The following is a 27,768-nucleotide window of genomic DNA, read 5'->3' as shown; positions in this document are numbered from 1 at the left end:
GGGTGTCAGGTGGGGAAGTGGAGTTGAGGTCGAAGATCAGCCATGATCTTAGTGTATGGTGGAGTAGGCTCGAGGGGCTGTATAGCCGACTGCTGCTCCTATTTCTTATGTTCTTATTCAGGATTACTCCGAGGAGATAGATGTCCTCTGTGTGCTGATTGCACCAAAGCTGTAAATGTGATCATAAAGAACACACTTATGACTTCACTACAAATAGTGAACAAAGTAAACTTTCCTCAGAGGAGTGTCAGTTGTGGCTTAGTAGGTAGCACTCTCGCCTCTGAGTCAGAAGGTTGTGGGGTCAAGTCCCAACTCCAGCGACTTGAACACAAGATCTATGCTTCCACTGCAGTACTGAGGAAGGTGCCGTCTTTCAGATGAGATGTTAAACCGAGGCCCCGTCTGCCCTCTCAGGTAGACGTAAAAGATCCTATTTCGTTCCATGGCCCTATTTCGGAGAAGAGCAGGGGAGTTCACCCCAGTGTCCTGGACAATATTTATCCATCACAAAAAAAACGGCTGATGTGGTCATTTATTATCTTGATGTGCACAAATCACAGTGATTGCACCTCATTGGCTGTAAAGCATTTTGGATCATCGCAAGAGGTGCTGGATAAATGCAAGTCAGTCTTTTTTTTCTCCTTACAGTGATTCAGTCACAAGCATTAACATGAGCTGTATGTTGCGAACTCCACACCCTAGGCCAGAGCTGCCCGAGCTTTTTACCTTCATGGGCCTTATAGAGAAGGCTCGTCAGGTGAGGCACTGCTTCACCTAGAACATTTTGTGTGCACACGCATGGTGCATTAGGGCTCCGAGTGAATAATGTTGAGCGGGCTGGGGAGGCCGTGAGTTAAAGGCCGGCGCAGTGACGCTAGCTGTATGTTAAAATAGTAGCTGCTTCCTGTGCCGGCCAGCAGCTGCTGCAATGAAATCCCAAGCAATCAGAGGCAGAGCAGCGCATAGCTGGCTACTGACCACCTGCAACCAGAGATCCTGTCCCAACTATCAGCGGGCGGCTGCAGTAATCACAGAATCTGATGGCACAGAAGGAGGCCATTCGGTCCATCATGTCCATGCCGGTTCTTTGATAGAGCTATCCAATTAGTCCCACTCCCCTGCTCTTTCCCCATAGCCCTGCAAATGTTTCCTTTTCAAGTATTTATCCAATTCCCTTTTGCAAGTTACTACTGAATCTGCTTCCACCACCCTTTCAGGCGGTGCACTCCAGATCAACATAACTTGCTGAGTAAAAAAAAAATTCTTATCTCCCCCCTTGTTCTTTTGCCAATTATCTTAAATCTGTCCCCTCCAGTTACCGACCCTCCTGCCAGTGGAAACAGTTTATCCTTGTTTACTCTACCAAAACCCTTAATAATTTTCAATACCTCTATTAAATCTACCTATAGACTTCTCTGCTCCAAAGGAGAATAATCTCAGCGTCTCTAGACTCTCTGCATAACTGAAGTCCCTCATCCATAAATAAATTAGATCAGTCTGTCCACAGTCAAGGGTGTTAAGGAGTAAATCTGACTATTAAAAATCTGGGCAGCAGATTGATTTTACTTGGATATCCTGTGAATAATGAATGCAATCGTAATAATAATCACTTTCAGAAAAGTGCACGCACTCTACCATAATAATTTTTATATAGACACACACACACACACACACTTAAGGCCTTCCTGTTATGCGGCATTGGCACCTGTATAAATCACTGGTAAATCAGGAGACACAGCTTAAAAGGTTGGTGGTGGGAATCCACAGGAAGGGCCTGTTGCTATGCTAACACGCTAGCTTGGTTAGGCAGGTGTAGCTGTGCCTGGGTTGCCAACCCTCCAGGAGTGACCTGGAGCCTCCAGTAATTGAAGATTAATCTCCAGGACACAGTTGCAAGCAAACCCAGAGAGGAAAGTCATCGGGGCGTTAAAAAAGTGATTTTTTTTCATTTTCTTTGAACACTTTCACTTATTAGTTATAAAAATATTGGAGATGGGAAATAAAGGCTGTTTGACGGACAGTCAAGAATCATCCAATCCGATAACGAAGAGTCTATTTGTTTCCAAATTAGTGCACCATGAGAATGGATGTGTTGGACGACCGATGGCGGGGGCGGTTGGAGGCAGGTCATGTGATGAAACCTCCAGGAAAATGTCCAGAGTTGGCAACCCTAACTGACCTGTTAAAAAGGTCACTAGTTGACACTGGTCATATAGTTGCATACCATGGAGCCTCAGAAGCCACATAAATGGTTTAAATCATTAATTTGCACGTATCTGAAGTTGCTGATACTAATGAATTTTGGTGTTCTGATTTAGGGATTTATCCACTAATGAAGCAATAGAGCTTAAAAAAAAAGCAGCCCTTCCCAAACCTGCAGGTTGTGTAGGCAAAAACTCCCTGCTCTAGTTCAAATAGGGATATTTTATATCTACCTGATTAGAGGGGGCCTGGGTCATCCAGACGATGGCATTTTTGACAATACAACATTCCCTCCGTATTGCACTAAAGTGTCAACCTATGTGCTCAAGTCCAGAGTAGGGTTTAAAATCCATAACCTTCTGACTTAGAGGTCACCAACTGAGCAAAGCTGATTTACACTGAGATCTGGTTTTACAGTATCCTAGAACCAGACCTCACCTTTAGATATCACCTTCAAGAGAGCAAGGGGAATAAAAGGGTCAAAAATGAAAGGACAGGAAGAAAATATTCTAAATATTGCATCCTCTACACCATTAGGGTGATCCAGCAACAATACATTCAATGGGAACAATTACAATTTCCATTAAAACAAAAGAACAACCTGAGAGGCATAGAAAATGCAGATGTAGGCATTGATTCAGGCAGTGAGCACAGAACTAGAGGATACACATGCTCAATGACCAAGCCTCAAGTCAAACTAGAGATTACATTTTTTTCCCTGTGGAGTTGTGAATATAAAAAATAAACTCTCAGCAAAATTTGATACTGCTACGTTAATTAACTTCTCTCTTAAAAAAAATTGAGCTTGATAAGGATCATAGCAAGAATGGGATTAAAGATTGTAAGAATAAGGTTGGAAATATGTCAGCCTAGATTATGTGCTCAAATTAAGTGGGTTTGAACCTACAACCTTCCAATTTAGAGGTGGGAGTGCTACCAACTAAACCAAGATTAGCACCCTCACCAGAGTACCAGTTAAACCGTTGCAAGATGATTACACAGCTGCAAAATACATAGCAAGATACCGATAGTACAAATACTTTATTAGTATTATTTCAAGTTCTCTTTTGATTATTTTTAAAATGGTAAGATATTCAAAGTTTTTTTTAAACAAGTTCCTTTAAGTTCTTTAAACATTAAGTTCCTTTAAAATTGAAGTATTTGTAAACTGTACTTGTCGATTGCTCATGGCATTGTACATGGAGAGTGAAGGACAAAGCGTAGTCTTCAGATGAAGTGGGATTGGAGATCCGGTGATAATTGGACCAGGGAGTGCAAATATAATTCAGTCCCTATTTTAAATTCATATATTCAGCCCTTATTTTTAGATTTCCATTGTAAATTCCTCTGTCCACATTTATAATGGAAACTGCCTATGTAAACTTGTCACATTGTAATTACACCCTCTAAAGAAAGAACTTGCACTTTCACAACCTCAGGACATCCCAAAGCACTTTACAGCTAATGAAGTACTTTTGAAGTGTAGTTATTGTTGTAATATAGGAAACACAGCAGCCAATTTGCACACAGCAAGATTCCACAAACAGCAATGTGATAATGACCAGATAATATTTTTTAAGTCATGTTGGTAGATGGATAAATACTGGCCAGGCGACCTAGGAGAACTCCCCTGCTCTTCTTCGAATACCGCCACTTGAGAGGGCAGACAGGGCTTCAGTTTAAGTGTCTCATCCAAAATATGCTATCTCCGACAGTGCAGCACTCCCACAAGTACTGCAATGGAGCGTCAGCCTAGATTTTGTGCTCAAGTCTCTGGAGTGGGACTTGAATCTTCTGACTCAGAGGCGAGAGTGCTACCTCAGCTGACACAGGTGGTTAGCATGGACCAGTTAACAATATTAGAGACTCAGAATAATCCAAAGTAAAAAATGTTTTTCTTTAAAAATTCTGCTTCCACATTTTAGGCATAAATTTATTTCATGATAGAGAAAAATTTTATTATAAAAGTTGCATTAAAGTGTGGTGTTAAGGAAATACCACTACTTTATGGCAGTGAATACAAATCAATCAGAATTTTAAACTTTCGCATCAATACATACAATTTCAAAGTGACGGTTTTTCAAGTAGTTGTGTAGAATCACAAGAAAAATAATTTACATTCAGTCTTACTTTAGCTTTTACCTTGATTACATGCCTCAGAGTACACAGTCTTGTACACTGCATATGATGCAAAATAATCTTGTATGCTCCATATGAAGGAATTCATCTGCATTCTGGAAAAGAAAATGTCATGATGGAGAAGCAATCAGATGTTCAATTTAATCCACATATTCTGTGAAATAGCCAAATGTAAAGAAATATTATGTATAAAAGAAAATCCAATAGGATAGTCATATAGTAGACGAAGCTCTCAGGTGAGATTTGGTAGCAGCTGTTTAACAGTTTCAGAACCCAGTCACATCAGAGTGCAATCTGCATCCCACAAGACAGGAAAAGCTGACTGTTGGTCCTTTGCTTTTAACAGGATGCCATCTTTAGCATCCAATACTGTAGGACAACCATAGATTCAAAGTATAACTGAGGCGCATAATCCAAAAACCTCGGAATCTTTTCTTATTTACTTGGATGACGTTACTTGGACCACGGTGTTTTGATTATCTAGGCACTCCTGGAGTTTGTCTTCGGTCAGTGTTAAACGCTGTTCTAAGATTGACACTGTCTGGAAAAAAGAATGCAGTAATTAATTGCTTGCGCACACTACCGCAGATGAGGCAATACATTAGTACACATACAAGTAGTAATTTTACATATATATGTGGAGACAGGATAGAGCAGTGGTTAACAAAAGGACAATTTTCTAATGAGCGATCATTTGGTGTGGTTTTTAATCTTGTTAATAAATTCCTGCTAAGATTAGATGTTAAGAACCCCCTTGCACCAAGAGGGAAAACAAAATCACCCATTGGAATTTCCCCTACTGTATTTTCACCAGTGCCGATCAGAAGCCAGTGATGTCTGCAAATACCAGTCCCATTATTGGAGGACGCTGCCTGCAGGGACCAGAGTTTAAATCCAAACCAGATTGATGGAATGAAAGTTACTGGCTATAAGGAACTTACTAGATTATAGAAGCTTCTTGGAAGGAACAGAGGTACAAAAAAATATATTATGTTGAATGCTTTAATTAGGTTACAAACATTACAACTTGATGGCTAGGTTACAGGATAGCAGGACACTTCTAGGTTTCACTTTTACGATGTCCTCCTTGCTAGCTCCCATTCTATCTACCCCTTTAGAGACTCCAACTCAGCCTTGTCCTGCCCTAGCCACTTGTTTATCATCCTTGTTGATCTACACTGGTTTCCTGTATTAAGTTTAAAATCCTCATCATCATCTTCATAGCCTTACCCCACCCTACCTCTGCAACCTCCTCCACCATACAGCTCTTCTGCACTCTTCTGACTCTGGGCCTTTCTTGCATGCTCGTGCCCCCCAACTCTTCAACCCATCACTGGTGGCAGAGCCTTCAGTCCCCTTGGCCCTACTCTCTGGAAGTTCCTCCTTAAACCTGTCCACCTCTACTCCTCTCTTCACTTTTAATAGTCTTCTCAAAACCCATCTTTTCTACCAAAGTTTTGATCGCTATTTCTAATCTCACCACCACCCCCCACCCCATGGCTCAGTATCAGTTCCCTTTAGCTATTTTTTGTTTTCTCTTCCCCTGGGTAAAGTGCCTTGGAATATTTTCTATGTAAATACAAGTTGCTGTTATTGACATTCATTTTCTCCACAAAGGTTTCTCAATCACACCTATATGGTCTAATGAGGCATTTAATGAAAATCAGACATCTTATGAGGTAGGAAGGTAAAATTGGAGTCTGATAATCAACCCACACTGCTCATATCTCCTAACACATAGGTCGGCAGGGCTGTCAAATGCACGAGAAAATCTTGAGTTTGCTGAGGGAATGATGTACAATAAATTTGGACGTGGAGAAGGTAACGGTTTAAAAAGTGTTTTAAAAAATAACCTACATACAAATGGGGCCATGAGGAGAAAGAAAATACATTAACTGTATTATTGTAACATTATAAACTATACAAATTCCTCATCAAAAATAATGCCAAATTGTCCAATAATTTCACTGATATTATAAACAATCAATAAGTTCTCACCTGAGGTTTGGGTGCAGAGACGCAAATCATGGTTTTGCTGATTTCAGCAGACTATATGTGGATACAAGTACAAACCAGCATTTCCCTCAAGAAGCCATGTATACCATGCGATCCTTTCAGATACACAAGCAAATTGCGGCAAGTATTCCCGGGGAATATACTTAGGTGTGTTCTTAGGAAATGGTATTTCCCTCAGAAGATATTTATGCTTTGTTTATCCTTAAAGGATTATTGCTCAAAGGGTAAGCAAAGCTAACCAGCACTGGGATTGCTTCAGCAACATTTCCTGAGTGCACTGTGACCTCTGAGTTGAGGATTTCCTGCCTCAGAGGAGTTTCCTGTTACTAGACTGATAGTTATTTTCTTGGAGGAATCATGGGCAAATTTCCATTGATTTACATAGAATTCAGTGCCAGTGGTGCCTTGGTCTTAGTGAACTTTTGGTATTAAGAGATGTAAAAGGTTCTCTGTGCATCTGCCATCTCTGCATTGCTCAAAGTTGATAAGTTAACTGAAGTTGTGTCCAAGATACCATTCAGTGCTGAAATATGCAGCAATGCCTGACACTAGGCATGCTGAATTTCTTAGGCTCAATCTGATGGTTTATCTTGTACTGAATAATGTGGAAAACACAGTGCAGCTATTCCTTATGGGTGCGATTAATGAACTCAAAAGGAAAATTTGGCAAGCCACAGCATCGTGTTTGGATGACGAGCATTTTGAGCAGTGATTGTGAACATCAGCAATTGAGAATGGACCATTGCTTTGCACAGTATCTAAAATCTTTGACAGATGTTGGTGCAGACACGATGGTCCAACTACAGAGGCACTTAGTTTTCCTGTGAGGCAGGCAATGGCTTTAATGGGTCAGTGCCAAAGGATATTTCATATGATCACAGCTTAGCTGGGATAAAAATTCCGTAGCCCCTTGTATGCTAATGCTATTTTTTTTCCGCCTTGTTTTATTTGCACCCTATTTGATTGCTGTTGTTACCATATGACCTTTTATCTTTTTTGTATGCTCGACCAAGTGATATTTTTAGGAGGCTTGTCGCTCTGTGCCAACCAATGTCGACACCTTAGGCTCCTGAGAAACATGAGAGAAAGGAACACAAAAACACAGATTGGCATTTCAAAATATTTTGTATTCTAATACAACCAACTCTTGCAGAAAGGCTGAAGACTGTCCCATACTTTAGTGATGAGAAATCTAAAGGAAGGAGCAAAGAATCTCTCGTTGGAGAAAAAACAAACTAGCACAACAGTACAACACAAGAGTAGGAAACCACACGCTGCAACTTCATAATGACATTTTCAGATGTGTACGCTTAGTGGTTAGCTACACTCCCACAGTGGTTGGAGGTGTGTAATGAAGAATCTCTCTTCCAGCTGCAATCATTATTGTGTCATTATTGAACTTTAGACCTGTTGCCAATTTTCCACTGATCTTGAAACAGCCTCCAAGTCATCCAGACTGTCTTTCGTAATGAGTTTGAGTATATGTTGAAAAGATTACGTGACACAACTCATTGTTAGGCTTACTCTTCTTTTGCTCTTTGCCTATTTAATTAACTGAGTTAGCATTATAACTGAAGTAGCACTGTTGTAACTAATGCTTTGGTAATGGTCTTCTACATACAGTCAACAACAATCTATTTTAGTCCTGAAATTACTGCTTTTAACAACTCTCATTCTAGATCTAGACTAAGTGTTGCAATGCTGTTTTATAGATAGTTGCTGAACAAGAATTTCTTTTGGTAAACTATGAACATTTTGCAATTGAAAAATTAAGAATTGAGTTCAGGGTCCTTTATTGGCATCAGAAACTAAAGTACATCTGAAAATAATGTTTCTCTAGGTCAAAAAGTAGAGACGCTTTGAGGAAAAGCTGACTGTGATTATTTCTCATTCCTGGTCAGATCAATAAATTCATAGCCTGAGTTCATTTGTAAGAGTCAATTTGGTCATGGCGATATCTCAGCTTTTGGTTTAGGTCAGAAGTTAAACGGGACATGTGCCAGCTTTGGCTCAGTGATAGCACTCTTGCCTCTGAGTCAGAAGGCCATGGGTTCAAGCCCCACTCCAGCGACTTGAGCACATAATTTAAGCTGATGCTTCAACGCAGTACTGAGTGCATGCTGCACCGTCAGAGGAGATATTAAAATATAAGATCCCATGCCACTATTTGAAGAGGAGCAGGGGAGTTCACCCTGTGTCTTGACCAATATGTATCCCACAACCAACACCACCAAAACAGATTATTTGTTCAATTAGCTCATTGCTGTTTGTGGGGCCTTGATGTGCACAAATTGGCATGTTTCCCTATATTACAACACTTCAAAAGTACAAGAGAGAATCTGACCACCTCCCCATGACATTCAACGGCATTACCATCGCCAAATCCCCCACCATCAACATCTTGGGGGTTACCATTGAACAGAAACTTAACTGGACCAGCCACATAAATACTGTGGCTACAAGAGCAGGTCAGAGGCTGGATATTCTACGGCAAGTGACTCACCTCCTGACTCCCCAAAGCCTTTACACCATCTACAAGGCAAAAATCAGGGTTGTGATGGAATACTCTCCACTTGCCTGGTTTACTGCAGCTCCAACAACACTCAAGAAGCTTGACACCATCCAGGACAAAGCAGCCCGCTTGAATGGCACCAAATCCACCACCCTAAACATTCACTCCCTCCACCGCCGGCGCACAGTGGCTGCAGTGTGTACCATCCAAAGGATGCACTGCAGCAACTCGCCAAGGCTTCTTTGACAGCACCTCCCAAACCCACGACCTCTACTACCTAGGAGGACATGGGGACAACACCACCTGCATGTTCCCCTCCATGTCACACACCATATCGCTGTTCCTTCATCGTTGCTGGGTCAAAATCCTGGAACTCCCTACCTAACAGCACTGAGAGAGAATCTTCACCACACGGACTGCAGCGGTTCAAGAAGGCGGCTCACCACCACCTTCTCGAGGGCAATCAGGGATGGGCAATAAATGCTGGCCTTGTCAGCAACGCCCACATCCCATGAACGAATTTTTAAAAAATTGGATAGGAAGCGCTTTGGGAAGTTCTGAGGCTGTGAAAAGGTGCTATATAAATGCAAGTTCTTTTATGTTATTGCAGTCATAGAGTCATAGAGTTATACAGCACGGATAGAGGCCCTTCGGCCCATCGTGTCCGCGCCGGCCATCAAGCCCAGTCTAATCTAATCCCATATTCCAGCATTTGGTCCGTAGCCTTGTATGCTATGGCATTTCAAATGCTCATCCAAATGCTTCTTGAATGTTGTGAGAGTTCCTGCCTCCACAACCCTCTCAGGCAGTGAGTTCCAGACTCCAACCACCCTCTGGGTGAAAAAGTTATTTCTCAAATCCCCTCTAAACCTCCCGCCTTTTACCTTGAATCTATGCCCTCTTGTTATAGAACCCTCAACGAAGGGAAAAAGCTCCTTAGTATCCATCCTATCTGTGCCCCTCATAATTTTGTACACCTCAATCATGTCCCCCCTCAGCCTCCTCTGCTCCAAGGAAAACAAACCTAATCTTCCCAGTCTCTCTTCATAACTGAAGCGCTCCAGCCCTGGTAACATCCTGGTGAATCTCCTCTGCACCCTCTCCAAAGCGATCACATCCTTCCTGTAGTGTGGCGACCAGAACTGCACACAGTACTCCAGCTGTGGCCTAACCAGTGTTTTATACAGCTCCATCATAACCTCCTTGCTCTTATATTCTATGCCTCGGCTAATAAAGGCAAGTATCCCATATGCCTTCTTTACCACCTTATCTACCTGTTCCGCCGCCTTCAGGGATCTGTGAACTTGCACACCAAGATCCCTCTGACCCTCTGTCTTGCCTAGGGTCCTCCCATTCATTGTGTATTCCCTTGCCTTGTTAGTCCCTCCAAAGTGCATCACCTCGCACTTTTCCGGGTTAAATTCCATTTGCCACTGTTCCGCCCATCTGACCAACCCATCTATATCGTCCTGCAGACTGAGGCTATCCTCCTCGCTATTTACCACCCTACCAATCTTTGTATCATCAGCGAACTTACTGATCATACCTTTTACATTCATATCCAAGTCGTTAATGTAGACCACAAACAGCAAGGGCCCCAGCACCGATCCCTGTGGTACCCCACTGGCCACAGGCTTCCAGTCACAAAAACAACCTTCGACCATCACCCTCTGCCTTCTGCCACTAAGCCAGTTTTGTATCCAAAGTGCCAAGGCACCCTGGACTCCATGGGCTCGTACCTTCTTGACCAGTCTCCTGTGCGGGACTTTATCGAAGGCCTTACTGAAATCCATGTATACCACATCCACTGCGTTACCCTCATCCACACGCCTAGTCACCCCCTCAAAAAATTCAATCAAATTAGTCAGACATGATCTTCCCTTGACAAAGCCATGTTGACTATCCCTGATTAATCCTTGCTTCTCCAAGTGGAGACTAATTTTGTCCTTCAGAATTTTTTCCAATAATTTTCCTACCACTGATGTTAGGCTCACTGGCCTAACTTCTGAGGACTTAAGACAGAAATTCGTTCTTATTCATAACATGACAAAAGAAATCCAGATCAGCAATGGCATAGAGGGTTTACACAATGAATGGGAGGACCCTAGGCAAGACAGAGGGTCAGAGGGATCTTGGTGTGCAAGTTCACAGATCCCTGAAGGCGGCGGAACAGGTAGATAAGGTGGTAAAGAAGGCATATGGGATACTTGCCTTTATTAGCCGAGGCATAGAATATAAGAGCAAGGAGGTTATCATGGAGCTGTATAAAACACTGGTTAGGCCACAGCTGGAGTACTGTGTGCAGTTCTGGTCGCCACACTACAGGAAGGATGTGATCGCTTTGGAGAGGGTGCAGAGGAGATTCACCAGGATGTTACCAGGGCTGGAGCGCTTCAGCTATGAAGAGAGACTGGGAAGATTGGGTTTGTTTTCCTTGGAGCAGAGGAGGCTGAGGGGGGACATGATTGAGGTGTACAAAATTATGAGGGGCACAGATAGGATGGATACTAAGGAGCTTTTTCCCTTCGTTGAGGGTTCTATAACAAGGGGACATAGATTCAAGGTAAAAGGCGGGAGGTTTAGAGGGGATTTGAGAAAGAACTTTTTCACCCAGAGGGTGGTTGGCGTCTGGAACTCACTGCCTGAAAGGGTTGTGGAGGCAGGAACCCTCACAACATTCAAGAAGCATTTGGATGAGCACTTGAAATGCCATAGCATACAAGGCTACGGACCAAATGCTGGAATATGGGATTAGAGTAGACAGGGCTGATGGCCGGCGCGGACACGATGGGCCGAAGGGCCTCTATCCGTGCTGTATGACTCTATGACTCTAATGTGTCATGTGGGATGACTCACACAAGTCAATAATCACACGTTTGTGAAACAAATGGAAAACCCTAAACAATTGTTTTCATATGGTTTTAAAGTAAAGGGACACACTTGAGGTTTAAAGTGCAGTTTCTGCTTACTAGCCGACAGCCAGGAATATTTAAAAGAAATTTTTTTTTTTATTATTAGTTCATGGGACGTGGGCGTCGCTGGCGAGGTCAGCATTTATTGCCCATCCCTAATTGCCCTGGAGAAGGTGGTGGTGAGCTACCTTATCTTCAGTAAGCAGAGTATTTGCAGGTAAATAAATGGCTCCTCTACGTTTAGTTATAAAAGCATTTATTCAAAGCAAGTGGGAAGTATAATATCTTAGTATACACCCCATTTCATAAAAATCCTAACAAATATTTGAGTTTTATGATCTTTTTAACATTCACATTAAACTAAACTAAATGTTCCCTGTTTAGAATGTAAAAAAAATAAAATTACCGTGTAAGGTCAGCATAAAAGTATGCTATTTTTTGGTCTGTGAATAGTTGTCTGATTTATTTCCTTAACTGTCTTAAGTGGCTAGATTTCCTCCCGTTAGAAAATCTTGGGTGGATTCCAGTCTCATAAGAAAAGTCACAGATGAAAAAAGCATTTCGTCCATTAAAGCTCATCCCTCCAATGCCTAACTCTTCCATCACAACATTCAATGGTATAGTGAATATAATTTTACAGCACAAGTAGCCATTCAGCCCATCATGCCTGTGCTGGCTTTCAAAGAGCCACACATTTAATACAATTTCCATGCCCTTACCCCATATCCTTTTAAATTTCTCCTTTTCAAATTTTAAAACCAATTTGAATTCTGGTTCCACTGCTATTTCTGCTAGGGAATTCCTTCTCTCAATACCCTTTATATTAAAAAAAATTCTCCTAACCTCTCTCTATGTTCTTTTGGTGATATGCCTTCTAGTTACTAATTCACAATGTAATGAAAATAGTTTTTCCTATTTACCTCATTAAAACCTCTTATAATTTTGAATACAATGAGATTTTCTGCAGGATAAATATTGGCCAGGATGCCGGGGAGAACTCCCCTTCTTTTCTTCGAATAATGCCATGGGGATTTTTTACATCCACCTAAGAGGGCAGACAGGGTCTTGGTTTAACATCTCATCTGAAAGACGGTACCTCCAAAAGTGCAGCTCTCCCTCAGTACTGTACTAAAGTGTCAGCCTAGATTACGTGGTCAATTAAATTAAAAACTAAAACAGTGTACAAATTTCCTAGTCCTGTCTCTTTCCCCCCACTCTATAAAATAGAGGCAGCTGATGACTATATTACTACAAGATGGATAAGTTATGTACATTTATCCTTAATTCACTCTTCCAAAATAAATTCAATTAGCACTGGTAACATGCTAGACATTATTTTCCTGTACAGGATTGTAGCTACCATTGAAGTAGCAGCCTTATTAATTATCAGCTCTTTAGATGCAAAAAGAAATTCCCAGAGATAACTTCCTTACCAATTATCAACTCTTTAAAAGGGAATAGGAATCACCCAAATGTGTCTGCCTCATTCCCCAGCTAGTCCTCGGTGGTCCCTCTCCACTGTCAAGCTGTCACAAGTGCAGGATTCACTATAACACTCCTTTCTCTCTTGCATACTGGCAAAGTCATGAACAAATCTTGTGCATGCATACTTTCCCCAATTATTGATGAATCTGTTCTGTAGTATAAAGCTGCTTTTATTTTGAGCAGAGTAGACTGCTACTGCCCACCCTAACATGGGTCTTGCGGAACCAGTGACGAACTCAAAGTAAAGTTGGTGGATTCTCATTTTCTTCCCTCAAAGTCTTTCCAGTAGCTACCTTAACAAATCTGTCACGTTTACTCTGTGCACTGAAGGCTGTGCAAGACCTGTTGCCAGGACCCAGCAGCACTAATATTCCACCAAGTGCAATATAAAAGCAGCTAACATGGGGTAGATTTGGCAATAATGGAATTTGAACTTTCATTGGAAGTGGTTCATTAATAGAAAAGGGGCGGGGGGGGGGGGGGGGGGGGAGGAAAAGAGAAGATAGTTGAATTTAGCAGACTCAAGTGGTGGATGTAGAAAACTGACATTTAACTTAATTCGTCCAATATTGTAGCTTTCTGAGGTGTATGGCATACATCCTGCTGCACACAAATTGGCTGCCATACTTGCTACATAACGACAAATTGGTAGGGTAGCCTGGTGGTTATGGTACTGGACTAGCAACCTAGAGGTTGAGTTCAAATCCCACCATAGCAATTTGCAAAATTGAATTCAATAAATTCGTAAATTGTGGGCTGGCACCACATTGTTGTAAAAATCCATCTGGTTCATGTGACACTATTTGCTTGTCTCTTATTCTCTCAGGACAGGCATGATGACAGTGGTTTTGAAAGGGAGGGGAACCATTTACAATATCAGCTATCGTGGGGGCTAGCCTACTTCTTTTCCCCTGCTCCACCATTGAAGGATTAGCCTTCAACCACCTTGCCCACACCTTCTGAATTCCATTCCTCAGCATCTCCACTTTGCCACCTCCCTGCCAGTTAGCTTCAAAATCCTCCTTAAGATCCTATTCTTTAACTGTGCTTTTGCCCTTCATTTCTTCTTTCCTCTCCCACGACTCCATTTCCACTCAATATCCTCCGTACTGCAAAGTGCTTTGAGCTGTCTCTTTATATGTAGTAAATACAATAAAAATTTATGTTGTTGCTGCTTTGGGATGTCCGAGAGATGTGCTGAAGTGTTATATAAATGCAATTCAGTCAGTCTTCCTCTTCCGTCTCTGCCAAGCAACCTTCAAGTTTAATTTATTAACCTTTTGGGTTAGAAATCGCGCAGAGTGGCGTGGCAACGCTCACCACAGCTCCTGTGAATTAAATTAACGAAAATACTTACTGCGAGCTCTGTGGCATCGAAATGCTTGATTTTGAACTTTTAAAAAATTGTGCACAATCAACCCAGCCTCGGAGCAGCATGAGTTGACACGCATGGAACAGTCTGTGAGAATAGAAGACACGTCCACAAAATCTGTCAAATCTGTCATGTCCACAGATTCAGGCTGCATTGCTCAAACAGGCAAGCAGACTTCATTCATTTAAAATTAGTATTTTGGATGTCATTGTAAATAAAAATTTTACTTTTTAAAATAAAAAGCCAAAGAAATAATTGAATTAAATTGAAGAGACAGAAGGGAAAGATAAAAAAAAATTAATTACATTTTTTTTTAAATGGCCAAAAACTATTAAAATAAGGAGTAATGAGACTCCACATTTTTAAAATTTAATTTTTTAGTTGTTTGGCAGACATTAAGACTAAACGCGCTTTTAAAACTTAGTTTAGACCTGGTATTTTTAAGCGTACTTGTTTGGTGGCATAATTAGTTACTTTCCAGCTGGGCAGATGAGCAAGTTTGTGATTTTTCAATGATTCCTCTGATTGCAGCGTGCGATGGTCCTTTAATTCGAAGCTGTCAAATCGCCGGCAAACCAATAGGAGCAAGTTCACAATTTCCGTGTTTCACTGCGCATGTGCAAACGCGGAAACTTGCTCCTTTAATTTGCCATTAAAAACGGAGAGTGCTGTTGAGCTCCTCTGTTATTTCGGGAGCAATTTCTGGCCCTTTATATTTACCACTTTATATTGCACTAACTAGCTGTTTGGTAGTGGAGGCATTGGGTTAAAATGGATTGAATAGCATATATGGTATCATATGACCTGTCCGTATTGCAGAACTGCTTCAGGAAGCAACTCTGTAATATTGCCCAAGGCTCCCAGTACAATGGAAACCATCTTGCTTCTATTGTAGGCCAGATTCTAAAGCAACAGAACAGCAACTTCAAGTGTTTTAAAGCCATGATTTACAATACCATTTTGCATTGCCAAACCTTCCTCAATGAACAATGAGCAAAAAACTGGGGATGATCTAAGAAACCCACCACATTAGCTGATTTTCAAAGCCACAGGAGGTAGTACTTCTAAGGCCCAGCATGATCAAAGGCAGGTAGAGGGCGTTGACGTACAGATCAGCCATGACCTAATTGAATGGCAGGACAGGCTTGAGGGGCTGAATGGCCTACTCCTGTTCCTATGACTTGCGCATGTAACCTACCATCTGAAGCTGTGAAATAAGTGGGGCATTTGACCGATACCTTGGACTTTCACCATATTGCTGTAATAGGTCAAAGTGAAATTTCACTAAGCTTTATCTTGAAAAGTTTTCCTGCAGTTATTCATCTCTCTGAGGAGATTAAATCAGTTGACAGCACGTCGTGTGTGGAAGGAGCAGGCTCGATGAGCAAATAACCTTTTTCAGTTGTATTTTTTCTCATAATTTCATACATTTAGGTTGCATGGGGTTAACAGTGCAAGGGCAGGGTTTTCTGGGGTGTTGGACAAGTGGTCCAGAAATGGCCTTACTTCATTACAAGGTCATTTTTAACTGTTGTCTTGATTGGTTAAAGACTGCAAAGGTACAGAGTGGTGCAGCCAGTATGCAGTTCTTTTGAGTGTATCAAAATCAAATCATCATCTCCCCTGCCCCCCAAAAAAAATGAATCTCAAGAAAAAATGCTTTGAAAGGCTTCCAAAATAAAAACTGTATAAGGTAGACATTTCATAGAAAAATTAATAGTTGGAAGTTAGATCTTTCACCTGTACATACACTCACCTGGGTTAAAACATCCAGTTGCTCTACAATGTGCTCTAATGTGTTGGCAAGTTCTGGTGGGATACCTGTATGGTCCTCCAGAGGGCAAGTTACGGGTTCACCATTAGCTGGGTCCATTCCATGGGAGCTTACCGGGAATGAAGAAGGATCAAGGGAACTGCTCACCTGGTCTCTTAAAAGTGAGGCACAGTTTGATTCTGCTGCTCTTGACTGCAATCAATTGACAGAAGGGGGAAAAAAATACAAGAAAAATGTCATTCTTGCATTCCAATGTGATGTGCATAAAGACATTAGCTTCATTTGTCTTCCTGTATGATGTCCAACTTCAAACCACATCAAACAGTTCTCACTACTGAGTGAAGTCTGGCAAAGGAAGATTCTGAGCAACAAAGCTTACAGTGTACAGAGAATTTAGCAGCTCCTGACCAATTCCATTTACATCTGCAACACATCTGTTCCCGCGAACTGTATCACGTCCAGTGAACAGATTTAAAAACAGATCTGTTCATGATGTAAAAACTACCTGAAATATAATAAAAATATCACGTGCCAAGAATAGTCCTTATGCTATTCAGAAACAATTTTAATACTGATGCTCATAGTCAGCAAAATAAATCCTTTTACTCGTCCACCCTTTTTAAAGCATTGGATTAATACCAATTTCTTTCATACATTAATTCCTTATTTAAAAAGTGAAGACTTTATGCAGTGTATTGATCGTGACAGAAATAAGTACGCTGTTCAAATTTAGTTGAAGGAAGAACAGTCCCTGCAAGATTCTCCTGCATTATTCCCTCCTGTCCTTCGTAAAACAGTAAGGCATACGTGGGAAACTAGGCAGAGTAATGGATCAATCGACGTTCCACCAATCCCTGGTGCTGTGCACCGGGACACAAGCAGACCGGCCACAACTCGGGCCCCATATTGTTTTTTTTAGTTCAAAAAGCACAAGTGGAATAAATTCTATATTGCAGGGCATATGCAGTTTATTCCACATTCAAAACTGAAATTAGCAGAAATATTAATGTCAATCTTTAACCTCTAACATTAGGTATCAAAAAAATGCAAGATGTGAAGTAGTGTCTCACAGAAATGTCCTTGTAAGGGACGTTCCTAATCAGGTGAGGTTTAAAACGACCTTAAACAATAAGCATTAAATACCATCCCTGTGGTCTATAATTTCTATTATCCTATGCAGTCAATTAATACAATGCAGACATGTTCCTTCAACACTAAGAAAGCTAAGGCACATAAGCTAAGCTAAGCAGAGTCATAGCTGGTAGACTTTGTGGGATTACTTCGGAGTCAGATAAAAAAGAAAAACAAGACACAAAGCACGCTTGATGCATCAATGCAGGAAGCTATTACCACAGTATTACCAGCCGGATGTCATGCAGGAAATTAAACTGGTAGCTTCTGTAAATATGATATCACTGTGATCTGTCAGTAATTGATTAATTTTGTTTCCTGTCAGGCATAAATGATGATTCTCACTGTGTGGTAGTGACACAGTAGCTTGGGTTTCTGAAGCAATAATTAAGCACCATCCATTCTTCACAGTTCAGCACCCAGGCAATGAACTCAGATAGCACAGTGTCATGGACATTTTATTCAGGAAAATACTCTTGAGAGAGAAAAATTCACAATTTTCATATAAAAAAAACTTTCAGTTTTACTAGTTCTAAAGCAGCTGCATTTAAAAGTGATGCTAATTGATATATTGCCACTGCCAGACACTTGAAATCTTTAACATTTGAAGAAGGTACAAAATAACCAAATTAGGCCTGCAGGAAACTAAATGGCAGTTTCCAGGCTGAGAATATTGATTAAACTAAAACAAAGTGTCTCAGTTTTATATAATGTCACCAGATTCTTCATACCATTGGGTTTCCAATTCAGGGCAAAATTCCAAGAGGTCCCCCAGGGCATCAGATTTCTATATTCACTGACTTACCCGCGTGTTAATTCTGTTGCTGTATATCTTGCTCTTCTTCTCTTCCATGACATGAGGCAACCCATTTCTTCAACTTCTTTACATCCAGCAGGTCATGCTCTGCATCGTTTCTGTGACAAAGTCCCTTTTTATTTGGACAGGTTGTTAGCCTGACTCATAACTCCTTACCAGGAGAACTCATCAGATGCGATGGGTGGAGAGGGGAAGGTCTCCACTTCACTGCCATCAGACATGAGTATCCTGCTGGATGTCAACCCATTGTGCAGAGGCTGGAGCTCTGGTCTCCTGCTTGCCAGGGCTGCAAAGTTTGGACGCGGGGGGGGGGGGGGGGGGTGGGGGTGGCAGTCCAAGTGTTCAGAGACTGGGACACTCTTCTCTGCTTCCCAGGAGTGGGGGTCAACCCCATAAACGCCTGACTCAGAGGTGGGAATGCTACCATTGATATAGAATGCTGCATATACACATAGAACACATTTTGTGCAATAATAGCATTGTTTTTCTTTGGCTAGCTGGCAAGATCTTTGAGAGGTTTGGAGAAGGGTGCCTGGGGCGTATCAATAGTTAGAGGGTGTGGTGGGGAGAGAGGGTTCCTCTCACAAAAATAGAAAGGGTGGGGATGAAGAAATAGACAGAATCTTCCTCCCTCCACCTTGAAAGGAAATATAGAACTAAAATGTTAAAATCTTGCTTCATGATCATGTTTTAAAAGAACTATGCAAAAAATACAAAACATTGCCCCCAGAGAGGAGACACTGTTTGTAGTTTTTGTTTTAGTCTTTAAGTTCAATGTACTTATCCCCCTTAAAGAAAGCGACTAACTGAAAATATATGACAAAAAAGGCAAGATAAAGATACTGCTTTCAGTGAAAAATGAAGGACGTCAAAGGTGAGAAATACCCCAACAGGAAATACTCTTAACAGAAACTGGACACTAAAAATAACTGCAGAGGAAGGATAATGTGCTTGCATGTTCATAAATTGCAGAAATTCTTATCAAGCCAACAGGAGACAAAAATAACAAGGGGAAGTATACTTATGAGTGGAACATTTCAGAAATGCACGGAAATATTGCAACTGCCCCTAAAAACATTAGCAAGCAGCTTTTCTATAGTTAGCTGCATCAATGGATTATTTAATTTCTCTCAAAATAATGGGATTTTTAACATTTACTTTTCATTAGTTCATTATAATAATTCCTATATGGTTAGTAAATAGAGATTATGAATCCTCACTTTCTCCTTCTCTGAAAAAAAACACTAATTGATTTGATTTTCCTGTATACATATCACTAAATTTAATTAATTTGCTTCTGTGAAAAAAGACTAATACATACCTTTCACTGGACAAGCTATTACTGAAATTATATAGCTGCACTTCTATATATTATTAATAGTCTTCAAAGATGCTTTTGGATCCAACTGTCTGACTTTCATCAGTAAAGGATGGAAGTGGTAGCAACCTATAGTACATCTTAACCTTTTCTAAATAATATTTTTGGACTTAGTTTAACCTCTCCCTGCCCACTCTCAACCCAAATACAGTTAAATGTATTTCTGATAAACAAAAATCAACATTACCACAAGAATACAGAGTTCAATTTTTTAAACTATCACTGCCATAATGGATTTTTAAAGCTGGTATAAAACTATTCTCCTCTCAAAAAATAACTGTACTTAAAAGCAAGTGCTACTATACGTTGAGCTGTGACATTTTAGAAGTGGAGTAGCTGCACTTGAAAGATATTTTTCTAACTGTTGCAAAAGTGACCCAATTCTGATGCAGATCCAATGCTACATTAATAATTGCTTTTTGAAAACTGCACGTATTTTTACAGGAGTTTCATTATGCTATGTGCAGTCACTACTCCAAGCACTTCCAATAAAATGGTGGCTTCAACACCTGAGGAGAAGTTTAATTTAATTTACAGATTTATATTGGATTGTGAAATGTGACAAATTGTAACAGTAATTTTGTGTTGTAGTGCAGTGGTGAAATCATGAGCGGTTTTGTGTCAATGCATATATAACTTGAAAACTGAAAAAGCAACAACACACTAAATCCAGACTTTCTAACCAGGTATAATCTCACCCACTTGTTGGACAAATGCATCGGGACGCCCATTTTAAAATACATGCATATTGTCAACACAAGATACAAATAATTTTACCGTTCATACGACTGATAGTGTAGATGAGCTTCCGACCACATAACATCCACCTCTGTAGCGTTGCCCGTCTCCACCCTGCCTCAGCTCATCTGCTGCTGAAACCCTCATCCATGCCTTTGTTACCTCTAGACTTGACTATTCCAATGCTCTCCTTCTCATCCTTGCTTTCAGATCCCTCCATGGCTTCGCCCCCTCCCTATCTCTGTAACCTCCTCCAGCCCTACAACCTTGTGAGATCTTTGCGCTCCTCCAATTCTGGCCTATTGCGCATCCCCAATTTTAATCGCTTCACCAATGGCAGCCGTGTCTTCAGCTGACTAGGCCCCAAGCTCTGGAATTTCCTCCCTAAATCTCTCCGCCTCTCTCTCCTCCTCTCAGACGCTCCTTAATATCTACCTCTTTGACCAAGCTTTTGGTCACCTGTCCTAATATCTCCTTATGCGGCTCGGTGTCAAATTTTGTTTGATAACGCTCCTTGGGACTTTTAAAGACGCTATATAAATGCAAGTTGTTGTTGTTGTACACTGGACCTCAAACCTACAGTTCCAGGTCATGTAACACAGCAGCACAGTTTCGCTGAAAATAATACTGTTCACCAGGGTATTCATTATTCAGTGAATATTATATTTATTACCAGCAATATCAAGATTTGTCACACTAAGGAACACCCAGGAATATACCTTTATAAACCCAATGGCATTGAAAAAAATCTGTAGCAGGTTGTTAACTGATGTGCCGGACAACTGTTAGGTGCTAACTTTAGTAGCCTCTGCAAAACTCTTTAACACTTCTCTTCATGGAAATAGCATTTAGATTAGTAAATCATCTTTTATGTCAGCAGGAAGTTCATTACAGCCTGGCAGGCCAAGTGACAAAAACACTATTCTGTCAGCACCATACAGATATCATTTCCTGTGTGGAAATTCTGCAGCCACATATCTCGGGGTGCATTTCTCCCGAAAGGAAGTTACTTTTGAACAGGAAGAGAAGCAGGAACAGTTGCTACAGACTATGTAGCTGATGGCTTGTTAAGCATTCTTTGCATGCCTCCGTATCAACTACATGAAACAGCGACACTGACTGTGTATCTGTATATGGAACAAGTTGCTATTATAGAGACTAACTAGGGCTATTTGTGATTGCACAGAGGCGAGGTCAGGGGTGACCAGTAACACAGGAAGTGAAGGATCAGAAATAATTCCTGGAACTTGATCTGGTCTTTCCAACAGCAAAAAAACACCAAACTTCATAACTGGACCTATAGACATTTCAACTAGGTATTTTAAAAATGACTTACAGAGACCATTGCATAAAGATGCATAAAAAGCAAAAAAACTGCAAATGCTGGAAATCTGAAACAAAAACGGAAAATGCTAGAGACACTCAGCAGGTCAGTCAGCATCTGTTGAGAAAACAGGTACGTTAAGGTTTTAAGGTCTAGACCCTTTGTCAGAACCGGAAGAAATTATAGAGAAACGGTATTTAAAAAGGGACAAAACAAAGGGGAGAGAGAGGGAAAACACACACATACAAGAGGAAATGGAATGACTTGTAAAATGTTTAGAACAAGTGATGATTAAAAGGCTGAAGTAATATTAACATGATACAATAAGAGGCATAATGAGAAAAATTAAAGACATTTATGAGACAGAGAATATGTGAATAGCTGATGCGGTGTGGGGTCATGTAGTGAACATTCCCTTTGGGAAGCGGAAAGAGGGAGAAGATGAGTTTAGCGGTGAGATCATTTGGAGGTGGTGGAAATGGTGGAAGGTGATTTAATGATTGTGGAGGCATGTGCGTTGGAAGGTGAGGACCAGGGGAACCCTATCACTGTTTGGGGAGAGCACATGGGTGAGCGTAGAAGCACAGGAAATTAGGCATACCCGGCTGTGGATCCTGTCTATCATGATGGAGGGGAAACCTCAGCTGAGAAAAAAAGATGGATATTTTAAAAGCGTTGGTGCTGAAGATGGCATCATCAGAGTGATGCAATGGAGACAGAGAATCTGGAAGAAATGAAGTCTTTATAAGAAGCAGGGTAGGAGGAAGTATAATGCAGGAAATTGTAGTACTGTTGTTTTAAGAACAAAAGCTTATTATTAAATTAAACTAGAAGGTTGGCATAACTAGCAATCCTTCTCCAAGCAAACATTATTAATTGAGAATATACATATGGGCTAGAAGTTTGTAGAATCCAATATGGCTGCTCGCAGCATACTTAAGCACATTTTCTCATTTACACACAATGTCAAAAGAAGTTTCCGATGTTCCATATTTAAATGCACTAATCATTCCCCCTGTTGCAAATGTTAATTGTTCATCTGTCCCAGTAATATTAATATTGCAGCTAATGTTTTAAAAGAGTTTAAAATAATTTTATGAATATTAGAATTTTCTGAAATAAATTGCATTTTCTACTACAGTTTATGCATTGACTCTTATGAAGGAATACTCCAGGGAAGGGTCACAAAAGAAATTGGATTTGTGAGCAACTTAACTTGCAGTAAGATTTTATTTCAGCAATATGCTATGCTTCCATTGGGCTGTCCTTTTATATATTTCATTTCAAGATTCAACACCAGGCACTTCCATATTTTCATGCATCGTTTTGGGAGAGCATGATACCCAAGAAATGATTGGGGCCATCTGATATGTGGGGAAAATTGTTGGGGAATATTAAAATCTACAATAACAAACTGAAGGCACGTTACTATTGTACATCGTATAATCTATCATTTTGTAAGAGAAGGCTAACAAATCTAATTCCTGGATTATTCCTTAAGTGTTCACTCCTGATAAGTAAATTTAGTATGGTTAGAAAAGCGTACATTATTCACCCTCGGGGTACTAGTCATCATGGTGGATTGATGCCATGCAGTGGTCACCTAACCAAAGGTGGAGGGTTGGGGAAGGTAGGGAGATGAAAATCATAAGGATACTCAGGACGTTTTGGGCAGGGTAGTGATGTCTTTACTGAACTACATAAGGGCATCCATCTCACTATTAGGGCAACAGAACAAGGCTGGCAAGAGGAGAGAGGAAGGTTAAAACAGACATTTTTGGACTAAAGTTAAAATACAAAGAATTTTTTTGGTAATTACATTCATACTATAAATGAATACAAGTATATTTCTAAAACCAGTTAAAGCACATGGCTAAAATGAATACCATACCATTACCTCTTCTGGAATTTGGGGACACAGAAATACACCGGGAAATAATACAAATCACCACTTGAAAAGATGGTGGTAATCTATCCCTTTCCTTAATATGCTCCATGTAGCATGGTTAGTCAAGATGTTTTGAGAAGAGGCAGGCATGATTTGATATTAATGACTGAGGCAAGACTAGGTTTGCAGACAACCAGCTTTCTCCCCTTTGACTCCCAATTAATGTTCCTTTTCCTTGTCTCAACATTTGGTGGATTTCACCAAAGGAGGTAGAGTTTACCAATCTCCCTGGCTTAAATTAAACCATTCAAAGATTGTCACAGACGTTCTTCCGTCTTCCAAACCCAAGGTATATAAGACCACTGCCGACTCCACCACTGCGGATTTAAACTCTCAGTCACAAACTTGACGTCCACTTACAAGGCTGGACTAGGTTGCTGGTGAGCAGGTTCACCATTTAACTTTTCATTGAGGCCAGCTGCTGGACAGTCAGTGGGATTCTGCCTCTGTTGCAGGAATGCCATATTTATAGAACATTCTTTGACAGGGATCCAGACTGTACAGCTACTTTGTCAAGGTACCTGGCCACCACAGTATTTCATGTTTACTTTAAGAATGACAAATCTGAATATAGAAGAAATTTCAAAGGTAACCACGCTGTTCATTATTCCAACTTATTCATATGGCAGGCTGTCTTTTAATGTGGTCAAGTGGTTTGGGTTCACTTGCCACCCAATTGTGCAGCCCAATATAAAAGGAAGGCATCAGCCATGTGGGCCAGAAATAGGGCAGTTTATTGTAATAGCACACATACCATTATCGCTCCCTGGTGCTCTGCTATTGGACTACTCCTCATCAATTCTCCATCCTCTTTCCGCAGGGCAGCACGTTACAGAACTGGCATGTGAAAAGGTTCGCTGACAATGACAGAGATCCCCATGTCATGCTGATTCTATGCCGGGGGAGGATGGGGTGGGGGTTTGTTGCATTTATCTCAAATTACCTGGATCAATGCATCAAGCCCCTGAGCAAAGTTGGCTGGGACTGATAACTTTCAATGTTATCGATTTATGAGAATCAAGAAAGGAGCAGTTAAATAATGAACTTTTAGAATGGCAATTTTCAGACACACTGACGAGCAAAATGTTGGCAGGGTAAAAACATGATCAATATTAGAACTCTGCTAGTATAAACCCATTTTAAAAACTCTCAATTTCAATAGAGAACACCATAATCACACACAGAAAGTTCACTCCAAGATCTCTTGACTGAGTTGCAGCATCAGTGAGTAAAGGTCATTATGACCTGAAAAGCATTCTATGGTTTACAAGTGCAATATGTCATGCTGTATGCTGTGAAACTTACAATTTGAGACTTGGATGGCCCACATTTGAAAATCTGGTCACTTGAGTTTTAAGAGGATGAAAAGCCATTATTGCAGCTGCAAGGACTTCAAACTTATTTTTTGTGGGGGCCAGAAGAAGCAGGGATACTCCTCTGGCTCCACAAAAATACTGCGGCCCACTGCCGGCTCCTGCTCGCCCTTCTCCAGGATTGTCCTACCCACCCCCTCTCCCCTCTCCCTCTCCCCCTCCCCTCCCCTCTTCCTCCACCTCCCACCCGTTGGCCAACTCGGCATAAGAGCTTGCCAATTTCTCGCCCTCCCACAATCAATGAGCTGCAGTGGAGCGCCTGCTTCTCACCGGCTACATTCGAATGATGCCTGAACTTGAATATAGTTCGGGCCACCCGACACCGGATTTGGGCAGGGGGCACGGATGTCCCCTTCATGCCCAATTTGAGCAGAGGCTGGAGGCACCCCCCCCCCCCCACCATGTCACAATTGAGTGGGTCAAACACATATTCCGTAACAAGTGAAAAAATATTTTGTATTTGTAAGCAGCTGGGATGTTTTACTACGTTAAAGGCTCCCTGTAAATGCAAGTTGCTAATGTTGTAACAATGGGTACATAGTGGACAGTTTTCTAGAAATGAATATACCCACCACTCTTTCATCAAGAAAACAAAACACGATGCATCATTGCTCAAGAGCCAGACCATTGCATGGGCCTATTTCAGTACGGGGTAGAGAACCTGGCCATGGAACATGTCACAGTAGATGATATAGACCATCCTAGAGGAGGCTGGTTAGAAAAAGTAAACATAGGAACAAGAGTAGGCCATTCAGCCCCTCGTGCCTGCTCCGCCATTTGATAAGATCATGGCTGATCTGTGATCTAACTCCATATACCCGCCTTTGGCCCAAATCCCTTTATACCTTTGGTTGCCAAAAATCTATCTATCTCAGATTTAAATTTAGCAATTGAGCTAGTATCAATTGCCGTTTACGGAAGAGAGTTCCAAACTTCTACCACCCTTTGTGTGTAGAAATGTTTTCTAATCTCACTCCTGAAAGGTCTGGCTCTAATTTTTAGACTGTGCCCCATACTCCTAGAATCCCCAACCAGCGGAAATAGTTTCTCTCTATCCACCCTATCTGTTCCCCTTAATATCTCATAAACTTCAATCAGATCACCCCTTAACCTTCGAAACTCCAGAGAATACAACCCCAATTTGTGTAATCTCTCCTCGTAACTTAACCCTTGAAGTCTGGGTATCATTCTAGTAAACCTACGCTGCACTCCCTCCAAGGCCAATAAGTCCTGCCCAGAGCTGCCTGAAACGAGCCAGTACTAATGTTATCCTGTAATTGCACAGTTTTTGCATTGAAAAAGCATTCATGATTACTAACTGGTGTGCTCTCCTAGAACAGCATCGTTGAACATGAACTACTGGAAATAAAGCTTGCCGTAAACCACTGGTACTCTATATAGAACTCTTCACTTCCTTCCCCACCCCCCCCAACCACACTTCTGGGCTTTTGATACCCATTCTCTAACTTGCCTCCTCGTTAAATATTGATACATCTTGCTGTGTGCACTGTCCCAGCTAGTCAGAAATGCAGTTGAAGCTACCTAACGTCCTTGTGATAAAAGGCCAGTGTATTGGGAATTACCTGGTTTCATACTGCAAGTGAGGATATAGTAGCGTCTCTTGGAGGCAGAAGAGTATAGGAAGACGAGTGTCAAAAACATGTAATTGATAGGAAGGGATAGAACAATGAATTAATAGCACTATTTTTTTTTCAGTGAATGAAATTCCAGGGTTCAAACTATTTCTGGGTCATACATATCACCTACCCTGCAACGGAAGGCCATTTTTATACCATAAACTTTAATTTGAAAACAATGCTGATGCACATTACTGCTAAATCTCCCCCCATCTTGCTCATTAAAGTGAGGGATCTCCGTACTGAGAAATCGGACAGGTTTCTGCTTTTGAGAATCAGTTCCAGCAACAGGCACTCCCAAGGTCATGTATAACACATTCTAATTTCACAGCAAAGCTCCCTTTACTTTTCTCCAGCAATAAATCGTAAATAACTCGGGGAAAGCATTCCCAGCATTTTCTATTCCATGCACCAATAATCCTTATGCCACATTTGTGTAAGGTCACCAATTTTTTCGCACTTTTGCTGAATTACAGGCAGTTTTGTCCAAACAAATTTTTCCTGAGACTCACAGGCAAATATTTATTCCATCAGTTTGGATTAGAACTTAGTTCCCAGAAGTGAAACTACTAATGTGCCACAGTTCCTTTGTCCACTTTATTAAAGCTGTGAGTTAAGACAAATGTTTAGGTATTGCATAAATGCCAAAAAAATGTTGATTCATGATATATTAGAGATATTGATTGGGGGGTAGGTTCAACAGCACCTGTGATAGATGGTGCAGTGCATATTGGGAAAAGCCTACCTATTTATTTGCATTACTTTAAGAGCATTTTCCTTTGAATATACATTTTTTCTAATTTTCTCATTATGTACACAAAGTAAGGGCAGTAGCATTAAATATTTGATAGCAGAATATTTATGTTTTTTACTTTTCTAGCAATAAATGTCTTATCATATGCCTCAATTGTTTGGCTTTGCTTTTTCATTGCTCAATGGCATAAAGCTGTAAATAGGTTTGAAGAACATGTAGACAGGACATTAAGTTACAGCCCCTGCTGTTGTCGTTT

The 27,768-nt window shown here is 40.9% G+C and overlaps 1 protein-coding gene across 2 annotated transcripts in view; it reads right to left on the bottom strand.

Moving 5' to 3' along the window:
- Positions 1-4,183: 4,183 nt before the first annotated feature.
- LOC137334562 (POC1 centriolar protein homolog A-like) overlaps positions 4,184-27,768 on the bottom strand; it is an 82,012-nt gene continuing 58,427 nt past the window's right edge. The window contains exons 11-12 of one of the 2 annotated variants that reach the window (XM_067999327.1): positions 16,395-16,604; positions 4,184-4,882 (exon numbers count right to left, since the gene is read on the bottom strand). In XM_067999327.1, the coding sequence (XP_067855428.1) occupies positions 4,781-4,882; positions 16,395-16,604 (312 nt within the window). In that variant the 3' untranslated portion in view covers positions 4,184-4,780. The remainder of the gene's footprint in view (positions 4,883-16,394; positions 16,605-27,768) is intronic. The other variant, XM_067999329.1, reaches the window with a different exon arrangement.

The sequence above is a fragment of the Heptranchias perlo genome, chromosome 18 (genome assembly GCF_035084215.1).
Source record: "Heptranchias perlo isolate sHepPer1 chromosome 18, sHepPer1.hap1, whole genome shotgun sequence".
NCBI classification, from domain to species: Eukaryota; Metazoa; Chordata; class Chondrichthyes; order Hexanchiformes; family Hexanchidae; genus Heptranchias; species Heptranchias perlo.
This window is presented reverse-complemented; position numbering and strand designations above follow the sequence as displayed.